The sequence below is a fragment of the Papio anubis genome, chromosome 1, assembly GCF_008728515.1.
Source record: "Papio anubis isolate 15944 chromosome 1, Panubis1.0, whole genome shotgun sequence".
In the NCBI taxonomy this organism is placed as follows: domain Eukaryota; kingdom Metazoa; phylum Chordata; class Mammalia; order Primates; family Cercopithecidae; genus Papio; species Papio anubis.
In genome coordinates, this window is record NC_044976.1 from 74,096,777 (window position 1) to 74,115,526 (window position 18,750).

Here is an 18,750-nt window from a genome sequence, read left to right on the forward strand (position 1 = left end):
TGCTATATCTTTACCTTTAAGCAATTCCTGGTAATACCAGCAACTAATAAAGAATGAAGAAACTTAAAATTTAACAAGTTGAGAGAAATCGAACAATGCAGTTTGAAGTTTTTGTAATTTTAAAAACGGATTAGTCAGGTGCAGTGACTCACATCTGCAATCCCGGCACTTTTGGAGGCTGAGGCAGGAAGATTGCTTGAGCCCAGGAGTTCAAGACCAGCTTGGGCAACATAACGAGACCCCATCTTTACAAAATTGAATGAAATAACTGATTACAACTGTTCATTGTTCATATAGTAAGGCAAATTAGGTAACATATGAAACCAGATAACAATTTTTATGATTTTGTTACTATTAATATTAAATAAAACTATAGAATGAGTGGTAATGTATTGGTTTTAAGCAAAGAAAATAAGTTTGTGTTGTTAAGGGAAGAATATACCTTTTTAAAAGATTTTTTCATGTACCAGGGTATGTGGAACATGAATTAGATGCTTGGATATTTGCATTTTTTTTCTTATGTTTCACTTCAAAATCTTTCTGAGAAATTCTTCTGTAGGAAAAAATCAGCAAATATTCCTAATAACTCAGCTATAACAAAAATACTGACTTGCTGCATAAAGAAACAGTAGTTGGAACATATGGGTCTCTGTTTTATATTATTCCTTTTCACAGGCAGCTCTATTTCTCCTCCTTTTCAAGATAGCATGCCCCTTAAAGAATAAAATTAGTTTTGGGAGAGAAAAAGTGCCAGTTTCAACATGTACAGACTGTCTTGTTATATTACATTATTATTATACCAGGGATTTTTACTTACAACTCATACTACTAAAACAAAGTTAAATAGCATACTGTAGTCGCTCCTTATCTTTGCAGGATACATTCCAGGACCCCTAGTGGATACCCGAAGCTTCAGAAGTACCAAAGCCTATATATACTATATTTCTACACATATATACTTATGATAAAGTTTAATTGATAAAGTGGGCCCGGCAAGAGATTAACAACCACTACTAATGAAATAGAACTATAACAATATATTGTAATAAGTTATGTAAATGTTAGGCCAGGCATGGTGGCTCACACCTGTAATCACAGCACTTTAGAAGGCCCATGTGGGAGGATCCCTTGAGTCTAGGAGTTTGAGACCAGCCTGGGCAAGGTAATGGGACTTCATCCCTACAAAAAATAAAATTAGCTGGGCATGGTGGCACGTGCCCATAGTACCAGTGACTCAGAAGAGGTGGAAGAATCACCTGAGCTGGGGAGGTCGAGGCTGCAGTGAGCCAAGATCATGCCACTGTACTCCAGCCTGGGCAACAGAGTGAGATCTTGTCCAAAAAAAAAAAAAAGTTATGTAAATGTCCTCTTTGTCTTTCAAAATATCTTATATGTACTGTACTGCGGGTAACTGAAACCACAGAAAGTGAAACCCCATGTAATGGGGGAGGGCCTACTGTGTTATTAGACATAGACCTCAAATACTATCTCTTCCATAGCTCTTTTAAACCTGATTATTTATTTCCTCATTTGTAAAATGTAGGTAATAATAATTGGGATTGTTAAGAGGATTAACTGAGAGAGCAGTCACCATGTGTTATTTGCTGATATTATCACCATTATCAGTTGTGTGTATCTCTTAGGTATTTTTTATTGGCACGTTCTGATCCAGATCCTAAAGCTCCTGCTAATAAAGCCTTTACTGGATTCATTGTGGAAGCAGATACCCCAGGAATTCAGATTGGGAGAAAGGTAAAGTGTTTATCAATGATTAGGGCCCCAAATATTATTTTAATTATAAATTGCAAATTACTTAACTTTCCTTTAATGAAAACATTTGTTTGTAGTAAGTTGGAGTAAAAATAAAGCTGTGTTTTGATGATATTAGATCAACTAGTCTATATACTACTGAAGATTTTGTGAGCAGTCATTTCAAGTCATTTTGAAAGAGTAGTACTAACCTGTGGAGAAGGCTAATAACAGCTGTGAGGAATAATGAAGTAAAATCAAGCTACCATTTATATTACCTGACCAATAATAAGAATTTTGGATATTTCAAAGGATTTTCCCACACTTTTCTCCATTGGATCCTCACAGCAACCTTTTGGTAGGATAAATGGCATTATGCCCATTTTACAGATAAAAACAATGTGACATAATTGAGATTATACTAGGTCATATAACACTTAGAAAAACGTCTATGCCTGAAAAGAGTGTAGAAAATAGCAAATAGCCTTGAATGTGGAAAGGCAAGAAAATCTTATTTAAATAAGAAAAGGTAATTTAACATATTTGAAAAGGTTTGTATTCTGAATATGTGGAGATAAATTTGGCGTTTACAGTAGACTAAAGAGAAAAGAGTTTAAAATTTTATAACTCAGAGTTTAAAATTATAAATTTTATAAAGAAGGAAAGAAATGAAGTCAATAAAGTAATTTTCTTTCTTTCTTTTTTTTTTTTTTTTTTTTTTTTTGAGACAGCATCTCGCTCTGTTGCCCAGGCTGGAGTGCAGTGGCAGGATCTCAGCTCACTGCAACCTCTGCCTCCTGGGCTCAGACAATCATCCCATCTCAGCCTCCTGAGTGGCTAGGATTACTGGCATGCACCACCACACATGGCTAATTTTTGTATTTTTTGTAGAGACAGGGTTGTGCCGTGTTGCCCAGCCTGGTCTCAGACTCCTGGGCTCAAGTGATCCTCCCACCTTGGCCCCCTAAAGTGCTGGGATTACAGGCACGAGCCACTGCACCCAACCAAGGTCACAAAGGGAGAGGCAGAATTGAAATCAATATGAAGGTATCCTAGGACCTTACTCAGTGTAGTTTATGATGCTATATTGTGCTATATTTTCAATCAGATATTAAAGGTAGACTGCACCTGACAAAACTGATGATACTGTTGTATGTAACAAAATATAAGAACTAAAAATTGTTGTGCTTTTCCCAAGAAATTGTTTTTTATTTATGTAACAGATCATGTTTCTGTCTTAGGAGTAGTTGCTAGCAAACTTGGCCAAATGTATGGCCCATCTTTAGAAAGTATAAAGGACCTAACAGCTTATATTTTTTTTAGTAGTAAACTCACTCCTGATTTTATCTTGCTATTTCTAGTTTTTTTTCTTTTTGCCTAATGTTCTCACTTAAAAAAAAATCTCTACTTCAATAAATATTTATGTAGTGCATACTATATACAGTATTCTAGCTATTAGGGATACAGTATGGATCAAAATAGACAAAAATCCCTGGCCTTAGGTAAATTACTTTCTAGTGAGGGATATAGATAATTATGTTGTGTATATTTAAGCCTCCTTAAATCTTTATTGAAACAAACGGATATTTACAAATTTGTGAAATTTGATGTTTTCAGGCCAGGTTTGGTGGTTCATGATTGTAATCCTAGCACTTTGGGAGGCTGATCTGGGAGAACTGCTTGAACCCAGGAGTTCAGAACCAGCCTAGGCAACATATTGAGACTTTACCTCTACAAAAAAAAAAAAAAAAAAAAAAAGCCAGTTGTAGTGACATACACCTGTAGTCCCAGGTACTTGGAAGGCTGAAGTGGCAGGATCACCTAAGCCCAGGAAGTCAAGGCTGCAGTGAGCCATGCTCGTGTTGCTGCACTACAGCCTGGATGACAGAGTGAGACCTAATGTTTTCAAATGTTTTCTGTTTTAGAAATTACGTGGTTTGAGATGAGCCCAGGAAGCATTTTGGTTTTAAATGTTGTGGGGTTTGGGATGAATCTGGTAAGGTGTTTTCTCATTATATCTGAATGGTGGTCCAAGATTCTAGTTTATCAACTTTTAAAGACAAAATAAAGGGATGTTGGTTTCTTTCTAGGTCAAACTATTGTTATCATTTCTTCAAACTCAGAAGCAGACTATTAAAACCAGCAAATTAAAGGATTAGTTTATAGCTCTTTGTTTCCAATGCTCCTGTTTCTCATTCTGCTTATTAAAAATGAGATCAAATTTTTTTCCTCATTAAGAGTTATGTCTGCAAATTCCTCTCATGATTCAGCATAACACTAACAGTTATATACAAAGAGAAAGAGAAAAAATAAAGCAAATGTATCAAAATGTTAACAACTGGTGAATCTATTACAGGTGTAGGGTATATAAGTACTTATATGCCTATTACAACTCCTCCATTGGTTTGAAAATTTTTAAAACAAAAAGTTGAGGGAATGTAGCTAGTTTAGTAGTTTCTTATAAAGTCAAACATACACTTATCACATAACCAGTGCTCTTAGATAAATACCCAAGAGAAATGAAAATAGGACCTATATACAAATGTTTATTGCAATTTTATTAATGACTGCTAAAAATGAGGAGGAGGGTATCCATCAACTAGTGAAAAGATAATAGATATATGGTACATCCATACAGTGGGATACTACTCAGCAGTAAAATAAATGAATTATTGATTGTGCAGCAACATGGGTGAATCTCAGAAGCACTATACTAAGTGAAAAGTCAGACACAGAAAGCACTTTATTATTTCACTTAAATGACGTTCTGGAAAAGGAAAAACTACATGGAGAAAAATCACACAGTGGTTGCCAGGGGATAGGTGTAGAATAAGGAAATTGACTATAAAGGGAGAACAAGGTAACTTTTTGGGGTTCTAAAATACTCTATATTTTGAGCATGGTGGTGGTTACACACACATACATTTGTCAGAGTTATTAGAAGTGTATACATAAAAATGATGACTTTTCTACATGTAAATTATACCTCAGTAAACCTAATTTTAACAAAGAGTCAAAGGAAAACAATTTTTATTCAGTAGATTATTTTACTAGCTCTATTAAGATTAAAGGTCTCAAATCAGATTGTGTTTACTAAATGTTTTTTCTGACATGGTAAAATAGAGAGCTTTCAAACATAAAATGAGATTTGTCTTTGTTGATAAGATGTACTTGTAGACCTTTAGACTAGTGTTGGTTTCAAAATTTGTGAAACGTTGTTCGAGATTATGGTTGGCAAATTTTTTTGTAAAGATCCAAATTATAAATATTTCAGGCTTTGCAGGCCGTATCACTGTCACAACTACTCAGTTCTGCCATTGTAGCAAGAAAGTAACTGTAGATGATATGTAAACAAATACGTGTGACTCCCTCTTTTTCTATTGATTGGAATAGTTTCAGAAGGAATGGTACCAACTCCTCCTTGTACCTCTGGTAGAATTCAGCTGTGAATCCATCTGGTCCTGGACTTTTTTTGGTTGGTAGGCTATTAATTATTGCCTCAATTTCAGAGCCTGCTATTGGTCTATTCAGGGATTCAACTGCTTCCTGGTTTAGTCTTGGAAGAGTGGGGTGTCCAGGAAATTATCCATTTCTTCTAGATCTTCCGCAGCTTATCATGGAGTGTTTGAGAAAATTTCCTGATGGTAGTTGTATTTCTGTGGGTCGGTAGGATATCCCCATTTCATTTTTAACGCGCCTACTTGATTCTTCTTCTTTTTCTTTCTTTATTAGTCTTGCTAGTGGTCTGGTCAATTTTTGTTGATCTTTCAAAAACCAACCCTGATTCATTGATTTCTCGGAGGCCTTTTGCACCCTATCTCCTCAGCCTCTGCTCTGATCTTAGTTATTTCTCTTTGCCTCTGCTAGCTTTGGAATGTGCTTCTGCTCTTGCTTCTAGTTCTTTACCATGTATACAGGAGGTCAATTTTTGATCTTCTGCTTTCCTTGTGTGGGCATTTAGTGCTATAAATTTCCCTCTTAACACTGCTGTCGTGTCCCTGAGATTCCTGTATGTTGTGTCTTGTTCTCATTGTTTCAAAGAACATCTTTATTATTTCTGCCTTCATTCTCGCTATGTACCCAGTAGTCATTCAGAGCAGGTTGTTCAGTTTCCATGTAGTTGAGCGTTTTGATTATTGAGTTTCAGTCCTTGTGCTCTAGTTTGATTTCGTAATTGGTGGTCTGAGAGACAGTAACAGACAAACAGAGAGCCAAATCAGGAATGGACTTGCATTCACAATTGTTTCAAAGAGAATAAAATACCTAGGAATCCAACTTACAAGGGATGTAAACAACCTCTTCAAGGAGAACTACAAACCACTGCTCAGTGAAATAAAGTGAGGGCACAAACAAATGGAAGAACATACCATGCCTGCGGATAGGAAGAATCAATATCGCAAAAATGGCCATACTGCCCTCAGATCAATGCCATCCATCAAGTCACCAATTTATTTCTTCACAGAATGGAAAAAACTGCTTTAAAGTTCATATGGAACCAAAAAAGAGTCCGCATCTCCAAGACAATCCTAAGTCAAAAGAACAAAGCTGGAGGCATCACGCTACCTGACTTCAAACTATACTACAAGGCTACAGTAACCAAAACAGCATGGTACTGGTATCAAAACAGAGATATAGACCAATGGAACAGAATAGAGTCCTCAGAAATAACGCCACACATCTACAGCCATCTGATCTTTGACAAACCTGAGAGAAACAAGAAATGGGGAAAGGATTCCCTATTTAATAAATGGTGCTGGGAAAATTGGCTAGCCATAAGTAGAAAACTGAAACTGGATCCTTTCCTTACTCCCTATACGAAAATTAATTCAAGATGGATTAGAGACTTAAATGTTAGACCTAATACCATAAAAATCCTAGAGGAAAACCTAGGTAGTACCATTCAGGACATAGGCATGGGCAAAGACTTCATGTCTAAAACACCAAAAGCAACGGCAGCAAAAGCCAAAATTGACAAATGGGATCTAATTAAACTAAAGAGCTTCTGCACAGCAAAAGAAACTACCATCAGAGTGAACAGGCAACCTACAGAATGGGAGAAAATTTTTGCAATCTACTCATCTGACAAAGGGCTAATATCCAGAACCTACAAAGAACTCCAACAAATTTACAAGAAAAAAACAAACAACCCCATCAAAAAGTGGGCAAAGGATATGAACAGACATTTCTCAAAAGAGGACATTCATACAGCCAACAGACATATGAAAAAATGCTCATCATCACTGGCCATCAGAGAAATGCAAATCAAAACCACAATGAGATACCATCTCACACCAGTTAGAATGGCGATCATTAAAAAGTCAGGAAACAACAGGTGCTGGAGAGGATGTGGAGAAATAGGAACACTTTTACACTGTTGGTGGGATTGTAAACTAGTTCAACCATTATGGAAAACAGTATGGCGATTCCTCAAGGATCTAGAACTAGATGTACCATATGACCCAGCCATCCCATTACTGGGGATATACCCAAAGGATTATAAATTATGCTGCTATAAAGACACATGCACACGTATGTTTATTGCAGCACTATTCACAATAGCAAAGACTTGGAATCAACCCAAATGTCCATCAGTGACAGATTGGATTAAGAAAATGTGGCACATATACACCATGGAATACTATGCAGCCATAAAAAAGGATGAGTTTGCGTCCTTTGTAGGGACATGGATGCAGCTGGAAACCATCATTCTTAGCAAACTATCACAAGAACAGAAAACCAAACACCGCATGTTCTCACTCATAGGTGGGAACTGAACAATGAGATCACTTGGACTCAGGAAGGGGAACATCACACACCGGGGCCTATCATGGGGAGGGGGGAGGGGGGAGGGATTGCATTGGGAGTTATACCTGATGTAAATGACGAGTTGATGGGTGCAGCACACCAACATGGCACAAGTATACATATGTAACAAACCTGCATGTTATGCACATGTACCCTACAACTTAAAGTATAATAATAATAAATAAATTTAAAAATTAAAAAAAAAACCTAATAGGTGTGACTGTATTCCAATAAGGCTTTCTTTGTAAAACAGGCATTGCAGACTATACTTTGTTGATCCCTGTTTTAGGTAATTGCAGAAAGTCATGAAACAGTGATTAAAGCAAAAATTGATACTGGCTCAAAAAAAATTCCTTAAAATATACCAATTTTCTTATTAGGAATTAAACATGGGCCAGCGATGTTCAGATACTAGAGGAATTGTCTTCGAAGATGTGAAAGTGCCTAAAGAAAATGTTTTAATTGGTGACGGAGCTGGTTTCAAAATTGCAATGGGAGCTTTTGATAAAACCAGACCTACAGTAAGTAATACAAGTTGACAATCCTTATAGGATCTTTTATTTATTACATTAAATAAGTAGTTTTACTTTAAAATTGTATGTTTAGTGTGTTTCTCTTTTTAATATCTGCTTATTTTTTTAAGGGTATAGGAGAAATACTGTTACTTTTCTTTTTTTTTTTTTTTTTTGAGACAGAGTCACACTCTGTAACCAGGCTGGAGTGCAGTGGTGCAATCTCAGCTCATTGCAACCTTTGCGTCCTGGGTTCAAGAGATTCTCCTGCCTCAGCCTCACGAGTAGCTGGGACTACAGGCACCCGCCACACTGCCCAGCTAATTTTTGTATTTTTAGTAGAGATAGGGTTTCATCATATTGGCCAGGATGGTCTCGATCTCTTGACCTCGGCCTCCCAAAGTGCTGGGATTACAAGTGGGAGTCACTGCGCCTGACCATATTGTTACTTTTCTTAATTTTTTAAATAATTCTTCAACTTTTCTTACTATCCATTATAGAAATTATTTTAGCAACTGCAAAATTACTGTAGTTGGTGCTAGATTTGGAGAGGCAGTCCACCCTAAATATGATCATCCTGTTAATATGTACTCACTTTCTGTTTTCACTCATTAAGAATATTTCCCCTAGTAATGTTTCTCTTGTTAAACAAAAGGAATGATTTTCTTCTAGAGTATGATATTATGCCTAACAAATGCCTCTTACTACCTTTAATTAACAAATAATATAAACTTACATGCCTATTCCCCGCTTCCCACCAGTTTCTTGTTGCTGTACATCACCTTCTCTTTGTACACTCCCTAACTTAGACACTTAGGTAGATATTATGTGTTTTAAAGATAACATGAACTTTTGCTTTGTAATATGTTAAAATGCTAGGTATCTTCTGGTGCTGTTGGATTAGCACAAAGAGCTTTGGATGAAGCTACCAAGTATGCCCTGGAAAGGAAAACTTTTGGAAAGTTACTTATAGAGGTAATTTTAATACTGCTTGCTTTGTTCAAATGTAAAGACACTCATTATCATTTAATATTTAGAAATGATTTTTAAACCACAAACTAATCAATTTCTACTTTGATAGCAGGAAGATAATGTGGATTTATCAAGATGAGTTTCAAAGACAAATTTCTTTTTAGATTGTGCCACTAACTATTGGTTACTTCTGTATCTGACACTGTGCTATGTGTTTTTTTTGTTTGTTTGTTTGTTTTGAGATGGAGTCTTGCTCTGTTGCTCAGGCTGGAGTGCAGTGGCACAATATCAGTTCACCACAACCTCCGCCTCCCGAGTTCAAGCAATTCTCCTGCCTCAGCCTCCCGAGTAGCGGGAACTACAGGTGTGCACCACTATGCCTGGCTAATTTTTGTATTTTTAGTAGAGATGGGGTTTCACTATGTTGACCAGGCTGGTCTCGATCCACCCACCTCAGCCTCCCAAAGTGCTAGGATTACAGGAATGAACCACCAGGCCCAGCCTTGTGCTATGCATTTTAAATACATTTTCTAATTCTCTCAGTAACACTTTTTTGAGTAGTGTTATCTCTTTTAAGGATCAAGAAACTGAAGCTCAGAGGTATCAAATGATTTGTCCAAGGCTACACAATTTATAAGTCACAGATCCAGAATTCTATTTTATACTTTTTTTTTTTTTTTTTTAGCGGTGGTGGGTGGGGGACAAAGTCTTGCTCTGTCGTCCAGGCTGAAGTACAGTGGCGTGATCTGGGCTCACTGAAACCCCCACCTCCGTGTTCAAGTGATTCTCCTGCCTCAACCCCCGAGTTGCTGGGACTACAGACACACACCACCACACCCAGCTAATTTTGGTATTTTTAGTAGAGACAGGGTTCCCTTATGTTGGCCGGACTGGTGTTGAACTCCTGGCCTCAAGTGATCTGCCTGCCTTGGCCTCCCAAAGTGCTAGGATTACAGGCCTGAACCCCTGCACCTGTCCTATGTTATACTCTTAATTCTGTTACTTCCCATCTCTTCTCGAGTGTCAGATAATTTTAGTACTATAAAGAGTTGTGTCTTCCATGAATTTCCAGGGTAATTCTTAAGTCTTATCCCTTCAAATATTGATGCCCCCCCATTATCTGTATTCTCTCCTGCAACTCACTATGAGTTGTATAGTGAACCTCCTATTTCTTTCTCTGTTTTTTGTTTTTGTTTTTGTTTTTGTTTTGAGACAGTGTCTTGGTTGCCCAAATGTGAGTGCAATGGTACAGTCATGGCTCATTGCAGCTTCTCAGGATCAAGCAATCCTCTCACTTCAGCCTCCTAAATAACTGGAACTATAGGGGCACACCATCATGCCTGCCTAATCTTTTTATTTTTGTAGAGTTGGGGTCTCACTGTGTTGCCCAGGCTGGTCTCAAACACCTGAGCTCAAGCAATCCTTCCACCTCGGCCCCTCATGAGCCTCCTATTCCTATCTCCATTTGTCAGTGGTTCTCTAACTATCTGTCGTGAAAGACCAGTTTGTTTTAATTTCCAGTTAATATGGACCATTATTTTTGTAAAATATAAGAATGTCACAACAATATTAAATTGCTGTAAAAGTTTCTAAATGCTTATTCTCATCTTCTGTACCATCAACCAGTAACAGTTTGTGAATCGGCACTGTGGACAAACTTGTATTAGCACTGCTCTGTGTCCCTTAACCTTAGTTTCGTAATTTATCTTTCTGCACTATATTCTAGGTAATTTTTTCAGATCTGCTTTCTAGTTCTCTTATCTCGTGCCTAATCTATTTAATCTATCTATTGATTTTTTTATTAATGACTACTTTTCATTTCCAGATGTTATATTTGTTTTTTTCCATTATACCTTCTTTTCAACATGGTACCACCTTTTCCTTTTTTGTCATTAATCATGTAAAAATTCTTCATTTATAATCAATTTCAGATTTTTTTGTTATCTTCAATTCTTAGGGTGCTAATCTTTCAAGGTGTATTGTGTCTCCTAACTCTTTTATGGTCAGTTATTTTGCTTTTATTTTTTATTTGTAAACAACTTATCTGCAGGAAGTACTGTATTTCTCAGAGCATTATAGAAGCATATTAGAAACTGGCTTTTGTACTTTTTTGGCACTTTTTTGGCACTTTTATTAGGTACTCCAGAGATTTCACCATTCTAAGAGCTGTTATTTTACATTCATTTCTCGACTTGGGGACTCCTGTATCACAGAGGCCATGTACATTGATCCCACACATTGAGAAACTCCCTACATTCCAGTCTGGGCAACAGCGTGAGACCCTGTCTCAAAACAACAACAGTAACAAAAGACCTTTTTTTCCTTGTTCTTTTTTTAACCCTCCTGGGCAAGAGAAGTACAAGGGGTTGGAGAATTCCCTTTCCTAGCTAAAGGACACCGTAACAGACGGGACCTGGAAAATTGGGACACTCCTACCCTAATACTGTGCTGTACCAACAGGCTTAGCAAATAACACACCAGGAGATTATACACCGCACCTAGCTCGGAGGGTCCCACACCCACAGAGCCTCACTTACTGCTAGCCCAGCAGTCTGAGATCGAACTGCAAGGTGGCAGCAAGGCTGGGGAAGGGGAATCCGCCATTGCTGAGGCTTGAGTAGGTAAAAAAGTGGCCAAGAAGTGTCAACTGGGTTGAGCCCACTGCAGCTTTGGGAGGCCTGCCTGTCTCTGTCGACTCCCCTCTGGGGGCAGGGCATAGCTGAAAAAAAGGCAGCAGAAACTTCTGCAGACTTAAATGTTCGTTTCTGACAGCTTGGAAGAGAGTAGTGGTCCTCCCAGCATGGAGTTTGAGATCTGAGAACAGACAAATGGCCTCCTCAAGTGGGTCCCTGACCCCCGAGTAGCCCAACTGGGAGAGACCTCCGCCAACTGACACCTCATACAGCCGGGTGCCCCTCCAAGACGAAGCTTCCACATGAATGATGAGGCAGCAACATTTGCCGTTCTGCAGTATTTGCAGTTGTGCAGCCTCCGCTGGTGATACCCAGGCAAACAGGGTCTGGAGTGGACCTCCAGCAAACTCCAACAGACCTGCAACTGAGGGTCCTGACTGTTAGAAGGAAAACTAACAAACAAAAAGGACATCCACACCAAAACCTCATCTGTATGTCACCATCATCAAAGACCAAAGTTAGATAAAAGCCCAAAGATGGGGAGAAACCAGAGCAGAAAAGCTGAAAACTAAAAATCAGAGCACCTCTTCTCCAATGGAACGCAGCTCCTCACCAGCAACAGAACAAAGCTGGACAGAGAATGACTTAGACGAATTGAGAGAAGAAAGCTTCAGACAATCGGTAATAACAGACTTCTCCAAGCTAAAGGAGGATGTTCGAACCCATCGCAAAGAAGCTAAAAACCTTGAAAAAAGATTAGATGAATGGCTAACTAGAATAAACAACGTAGAGAAGACCTTAAATGATCTGATGGAGCTGAAAACCATGGCACGAGAAGTACGTGATGCATGCATAAGCTTCAGTAGCCGATTTGATCAAGTGAAAGAAAGGGTATCAGTGATTGAAGATCAAATGAATGAAATGAAGTGAGAAGAGAAGTTTAGAGAAAAAGAGTAAAAAGAAATGAACAAAGCCTCCAAGAAATGTAAGACTATGTAAAAAGACCAAATCTACGTCTGGTTGGTGTACCTGAAAGTGATGGGGAGAATGGAACCAAGTTGGAAAACACTCTTCAAGATATTATCCAGGAGAACTTCCCCAACCTAGCAAGGCAGGCCAACATTCAAATTAAGAAAATTCAGAGAATGTCACAAAGATACTCCTCGAGAAGAGCAGCCCCAAGACACATAATTGTCAGATTCACCAAAGTTGAAATGAAGGAAAAAATGTTAAGTGCAGCCAGAGAGAAAGGTCGGGTTGCCCACAAAGGGAAGCCCATCAGACTAACAGTGGATCTCTCAGCAGAAACCCTATAAGCTAGAAGAGAGTGGGGGCCAGTAGTCAACATTCTTAAAGAATTTTTCAACCCAGAATTTCATAGCCAGCCAAACTAAGCTTCATAAGTAAAGGAGAAATAAAATTCTTTACAGACAAGCAAATGCTAAGAGATTTTGTCACCACCAGGCCTGCCTTACAAGAGCTCCTGAAGGAAGAACTAAACATGGAAAGGAACAAACGCACCAGCCATTGCAAAAGCATGCCAAATTTTAAAGACCATCGATGCTAGGAATAAACTGCATCAACTAGTGAGCAAAATAACCAACTAACATCATAATGACGGGATCAAATTCACACATAACAATATTAACCTTAAATGTAAATGGGATAAATATTCCAGTTAAAAGACACACACTGGCAAATTGGATAAAGAGTCAAGAACCATCAGTGTGCTGTATTCAGAAGACCCATCTCACGTGCAGAGACACACATAGGCTCAAAATAAAGGGATGGAGGAATATCTACCAATCAAATGGAAAACAAACAAAAAAAGCAGAGGCTGCAATCCTAGTCTCTGATAAAACAGACTTTAAACCAACAAAGATCAAAAGAGGCAAGGCCATTACATAATGGTAAGGGGATCAATTCAATAAGAGCTAACTATCCTAAATATATATGCACCCAATACAGGAGCACCCAGATTCATAAAGCAAGTCCTTAGAGACCTACAAAGAGACTTAGACTCCCACACTATAATAATGGGAGATTTTAACACCCCATTGTCAACATTAGATCAACAAGACAGAAAGTTAACAAAGATATCCAGGAATTGAACTCAGCTCTGCAACAAGAGACGTAATAGACATCTACAGAACTCTCCATGCCAAATCAACAGAATATACATTCTTCTCAGCACCACATCACACTTATTCCAAAATTGAGCACGTAGTTGGAAGTAAAGCACTCCTCAGCAAATGTAAAAGAACAGAAATTATAACAAACTGTCTCTCAGACCACAGCGCAAGCAAACTAGAACTCAAGATTAAGAAACTCACTCAAAACCGCTCAACTACAAGGAAACTGAACAACCTGCTCCTGAATGACTACTGGGTACATAATGAAATGAAGGCAGAAATAAAGGTGTTCTTTGAAACCAATGAGAACAAAGACACAACATACCAGAATCTCTGGGACACATTTAAAGCAGTGTGTAGAAGGAAATATATAGCACTAAATGCCCACAAGAGAAAGGAGGAAAGATCTAAAATTGACACTCTAACATCACAATTAAAAGAATTAGAGAAGCAAGAGCAGACACATTCAAAAACTAGCAGAAGGCAAGAAATAACTAAGATCAGAGCAGAACTAAAGGAGATAGAGACACAAAAAACCCTTCAAAAAATCAATGAATCCAAGAGCTGTTTTTTTAAAGATCAGCAAAATTGATAGACCGCTAGCAAGACTAATACAGAAGAAAAGAGAGAAGAATCAAATAGAGAAGAATCAAAAATCAATAAAAAAAGATAAAGATCACCACCAATCCCACATAAATAAACTACCATCAGAGAACACCACAAACACCTCTATGCAAATAAACTAGAAAATCTACAAGAAATGGATAAATTCCTGGACACATACACCCTCCCAAAACTAAACCAGGAAGAAGTTGAATCCCTGAATAGACAAATGACCGGCTGTGAAATTGAGGCAATAATTAAGAGCCTACCAACCACAAAAAGTCCAGGACCAGACGGATTCACAGCCGAATTCTACCAGAGGTACAAAGAGGAGCTGGTACCATTCCTTCTGAAACTATTCCAATCAACAGAAAAAGAGAGAATCCTCCCTCACTCATTTTATGAGGCCAGCGTCATCCTCATAGCAAAGTCTGGCAGAGACACAACAAAAAAAAGAATTTTAGACCAATCCCTGATGAACATTGATGCAAAAATCCTCAATAAAATACTGGCAAACCAAATCCAGCAGCACATCAAAAAGCTTATCCACCATGATCAAGTTTGCTTCATCCCTGGGATGCAGGCTGGTTCAACATATGCAAATCAATAAAGGTAATCCATCCTATAAACAGAACCAAAGACAAAAATCACATGATTATCTCAATAGATACCGAAAAGGTCTTCGAAAAAATTCAACAGCCCTTCATACTAAAAACTCTCAATAAACTAGGTATTGATGGGATGTATCTCAAAATAATAAGAGCTATTTATGACAGACCCACAGCCAAAATCATACTGAATGGGCAAAAACTGGAAGCATTCCCTTTGAAAACTGGCATAAGACAGGGATGCCCTCTCTCACCACTCCTATTCAACATAGTGTTGGAAGTTCTGACCAGGGCAATCAGGCAGGAGAAAGAAATAAAGGGTATTCAATTAGGAAAAGAGGAAGTCAAATTGTCCCTGTTTCCAGATGACATGAGAGTATGTAAAATATGACCTCTAACACTGATCCTGCCCTTCTTTTTCAAAGTTATTATCACTACCCAACATTCTGTCATATCAGTATTTGTTTATTGTCTCCCCTCACAGTCTCACTAGAATGTAAGCTCCATATGAGCAGGAAATGTATGTTTTTAGAAACCTTTCTACTCCTAGCACTTAGATGTCTTGTGCTGTGAACTTCTATTTTATTCATAAAACAAACAGTGATTGAATACCTACTCTATTAAATACTAATAATCAGATGATTTCCCTGTTCCAGGCACTATTCTGGGTGCTTAACATGTATTAACTCTAATCTTCATAATACTCTGGAATAGGTACTGTTATTTCCATTTATCGCATGCAAAATGATTAGGCCCATCTAATAAATTATGGAACTAAGATTTGGACCAAAGTAGTCACTTGTATCAGGAAAAACTCTCTCAAACCATGTTTTTCTTCTGTTCTCAACACCACAAAAATGATCAACACAGAAGAAGACTTCTATGACCAAAGATGTGGGAGGATATCCCACACACACCAAGCAACAGACACTAGCTGGGTATCCTCTGACTTAGTTCCAACACTACGTACCCAGAGATAGCATCAGATCCCACAGGCTTAATCTCACAAGACTGCCCCTTCTTTTCCCCCAGTTGCAAGTCCTGGCCTCCAGAACTTCTGGCTGACTGGCTTCAAGTTGGGGTTCCCATGACCCCATCTGTGAATTCCAGTAATTTGCTAAAGCCGCTCACAGAACTCAGGGAAACACATTTACCAGTTTATTAGGAAGGATATCTAATTTTTTAATTTTTATTTTATTTTATTTTTTATTTTTTTTTCAGACAGAGTCTCACTCTTGTTGCCCAGGCTAGAGTGCAATGGCATGATCTCAGCTCACTGCAGTCTCTGCCTCCTGGGTTCAATTGATTCTTCTGCCTCAGCCTCCCAAGTAGCTGGCATTACAGGCACCTGCCACCATGCCTGGCCAATTTTTTATTTTTATTTTTAGTAGAGACAGGGTTTCACCATGTTGGCCAGGCTGGTCTCAAACTCCTGACCTCAGGTGATCTGCCCACCTTGGCCCCCCAAAGTGCTGGGATTACAGGTGTGAGCTACCACGCTCAGCCAGGAAGGATATTTTAAAGGATACAGATGAAGGAAGATGCATATGGCTTCCATGCCCTCCCTGGGAATCTCACCCTATAGGAACCTCTGGAAATTCTCCAAACCATGTCCTCTTGAGAGGTGAAGCCAGCTGGACTTCCTGGGTCCAAGGGGACTTAGAGGACTTTTTTGTCTAGCTAGAGGATTATAAACACACCAATCAACACTCTGTAAAAATGCACCAATCAGCACTCTGTGTCTAGCTAAAGGATTGTAAACACACCAATCAGCACTCTGTAAAAATGCACCAATCAGTGCTCTGTGTCTAGCTAAAGGATTGTAAATGCCCCAATCAGCACTCTGTGTCTAGCTAAAGGATTGTAAACACACCAATCAGCACTCTGTAAAAATGCACCAGTCAGCGCTCTGTGTCTAGCTAAAGGATTATAAATTCATCAGTCAGCACTCTATAAAATGGACCAATCAGCACTCTGTAAAATGGACCAGTCAGCAGGATGTCGGCTGGGACAAATAAGGGAATAAAAGCTGGCCACCCCAGCCAGCAGTGGCAACCTGCTCCAGTCCTCTTCCATGCTGTGGAAGCTTTGTTCTTTAACTCTTCACAATAAATCTTGCTGCTGCTTACCCTTTGAGTCTGCACCACCTTTAAGAGCTGTAACACTTGCCACGAAGGTCCGCGGCTTCATTCTTGAAGTCAGCAAGACCACGAACCCACTGGAAGGAAGAAACTCTGGACACATCTGAAGGAACAAACTCCAGACATACCATCTTTAAGAGCTGTAACACTCACCGTGAAGGTCTGCAGCTTCATTCTTGAAGTCAGCGAGACCAAGAACCCACTGGAAGGAACCAACTCTGGACACATTCTTGGGTGTTCATGGAGGCTTCATTACATAGTCATGATCAATTAAACCATTGGTCATTGATGATTTAACTTGACCTTTAGCCCCTCTCCCCTCCCTGGAGGTTGTGGGGGTGGGGCTGAAGGTCCTAACCCTCTAATCCTGCCATCGTCTTTGCAGTGACCAGCACTATGCTGAACCTATCAGACAATAGACAGCACTTTGGAGATCCCAAGGAATTTAGGAGTTGTATGCCAGGAAACGGGAACATATTTCCATCCTATAACGTATCTTGACTATATAACTAACTCATAGAGCACTTACTATCCCTTATTGAAAGTATTTATTTTATGTCTTCTATTCAATTCTGAGCCTGTAGAGTCTAAGAAGCATCTTTTAGTTGTCCTTTCCTCTGTCTTGGTATCTGATACAATGCCACATGATTTTGCTCTATCTGTAGCAACTTTTTTTTTTTTTTTTTTTTGAGATGGAGTTTCACTTTTGTTGCCCAAGCTGGAGTGCAATGGTGTGATCTCGGTTCACCACTACCTCCACCTCCCAGGTTTAAGCAATTCTTCTGCCTCAGCCTCCTGAGTAGCTGGTATTACAGGCATGCGCCACCATGCCTGGCTAATTTTGTATTTTTAGTAGAGATGGGGTTTCTCCATATTGATCAGGCTGATCTCAAACTCCCAACCTCAGGTGATCCGCCCACCTCAGCCTCTCAAAGTGCTGTGATTACAGGTGTGAGCCACCGCACCCAGCTAGCAAATTTCTTTTAAAAAGTCCTAGCAGAGGCCAGGCATGGTGACTCACACCTGTAATCCTAATATTTTGGGGGGCCAAAGTGGGTGGATCCCTTGAGCCCAGGAGTTTGAGAACAGTGTGGGCAACATAGGGAGACCAGGTCTCTATTTAAAAAAAAAAAAAAAAAAAAAAGCCGGTTGTGGTGGCTCAGGCCTGTAATCCTAGCGCTTTGGGAGGCTGAGGCGGGTGGATCACCTGTGATCAGGAGTTTGAGACCAGCCTGGCCAACATGGTGAAACCCTGTCTCTAGTAAAAATACAAAAAAAAAAAAAAAATTAGCCGGGCGTGGTGGCACATGCCCAGCTACTCGGGAGGCTGAGGCAGGAAAATCGCTTGAACCTGGGGGTCGGAGGTTGCAGTGTGCCGATATCGCACCACTTCACTCCAGCCTGAGCGACAGAGTGAAACTCAGTCTTGGGGGAAAAAAAAAAAAAGTGCCAGCTAAAAAGTCCCAGCTACTCTGGGGGCTGAGGCGGGAGGGTCGTTGAGGCTGCAGTGATCTTAGATCATGCCATTGCATTCCAGCCTGGATGACAAAGTGAGACCCTGTCTCAAAAAAAAAAAAAAAAATAGGCAAACTGAA

The 18,750-nt window shown here is 39.2% G+C and overlaps 1 protein-coding gene across 3 annotated transcripts in view; it reads left to right on the top strand.

Annotated features, from left to right (window-relative positions):
- ACADM (acyl-CoA dehydrogenase medium chain) overlaps positions 1 to 18,750 on the top strand; it is a 44,828-nt gene that overhangs the window by 22,582 nt on the left and 3,496 nt on the right. For 2 of the 3 annotated variants that reach the window (XM_021943129.2, XM_009211116.4), the window contains exons 8-10: positions 1,644 to 1,752; positions 7,935 to 8,075; positions 8,946 to 9,041. In XM_021943129.2, coding sequence (XP_021798821.1) covers positions 1,644 to 1,752; positions 7,935 to 8,075; positions 8,946 to 9,041 — 346 coding nt within the window. The remainder of the gene's footprint in view (positions 1 to 1,643; positions 1,753 to 7,934; positions 8,076 to 8,945; positions 9,042 to 18,750) is intronic. The other variant, XM_021943132.2, reaches the window with a different exon arrangement.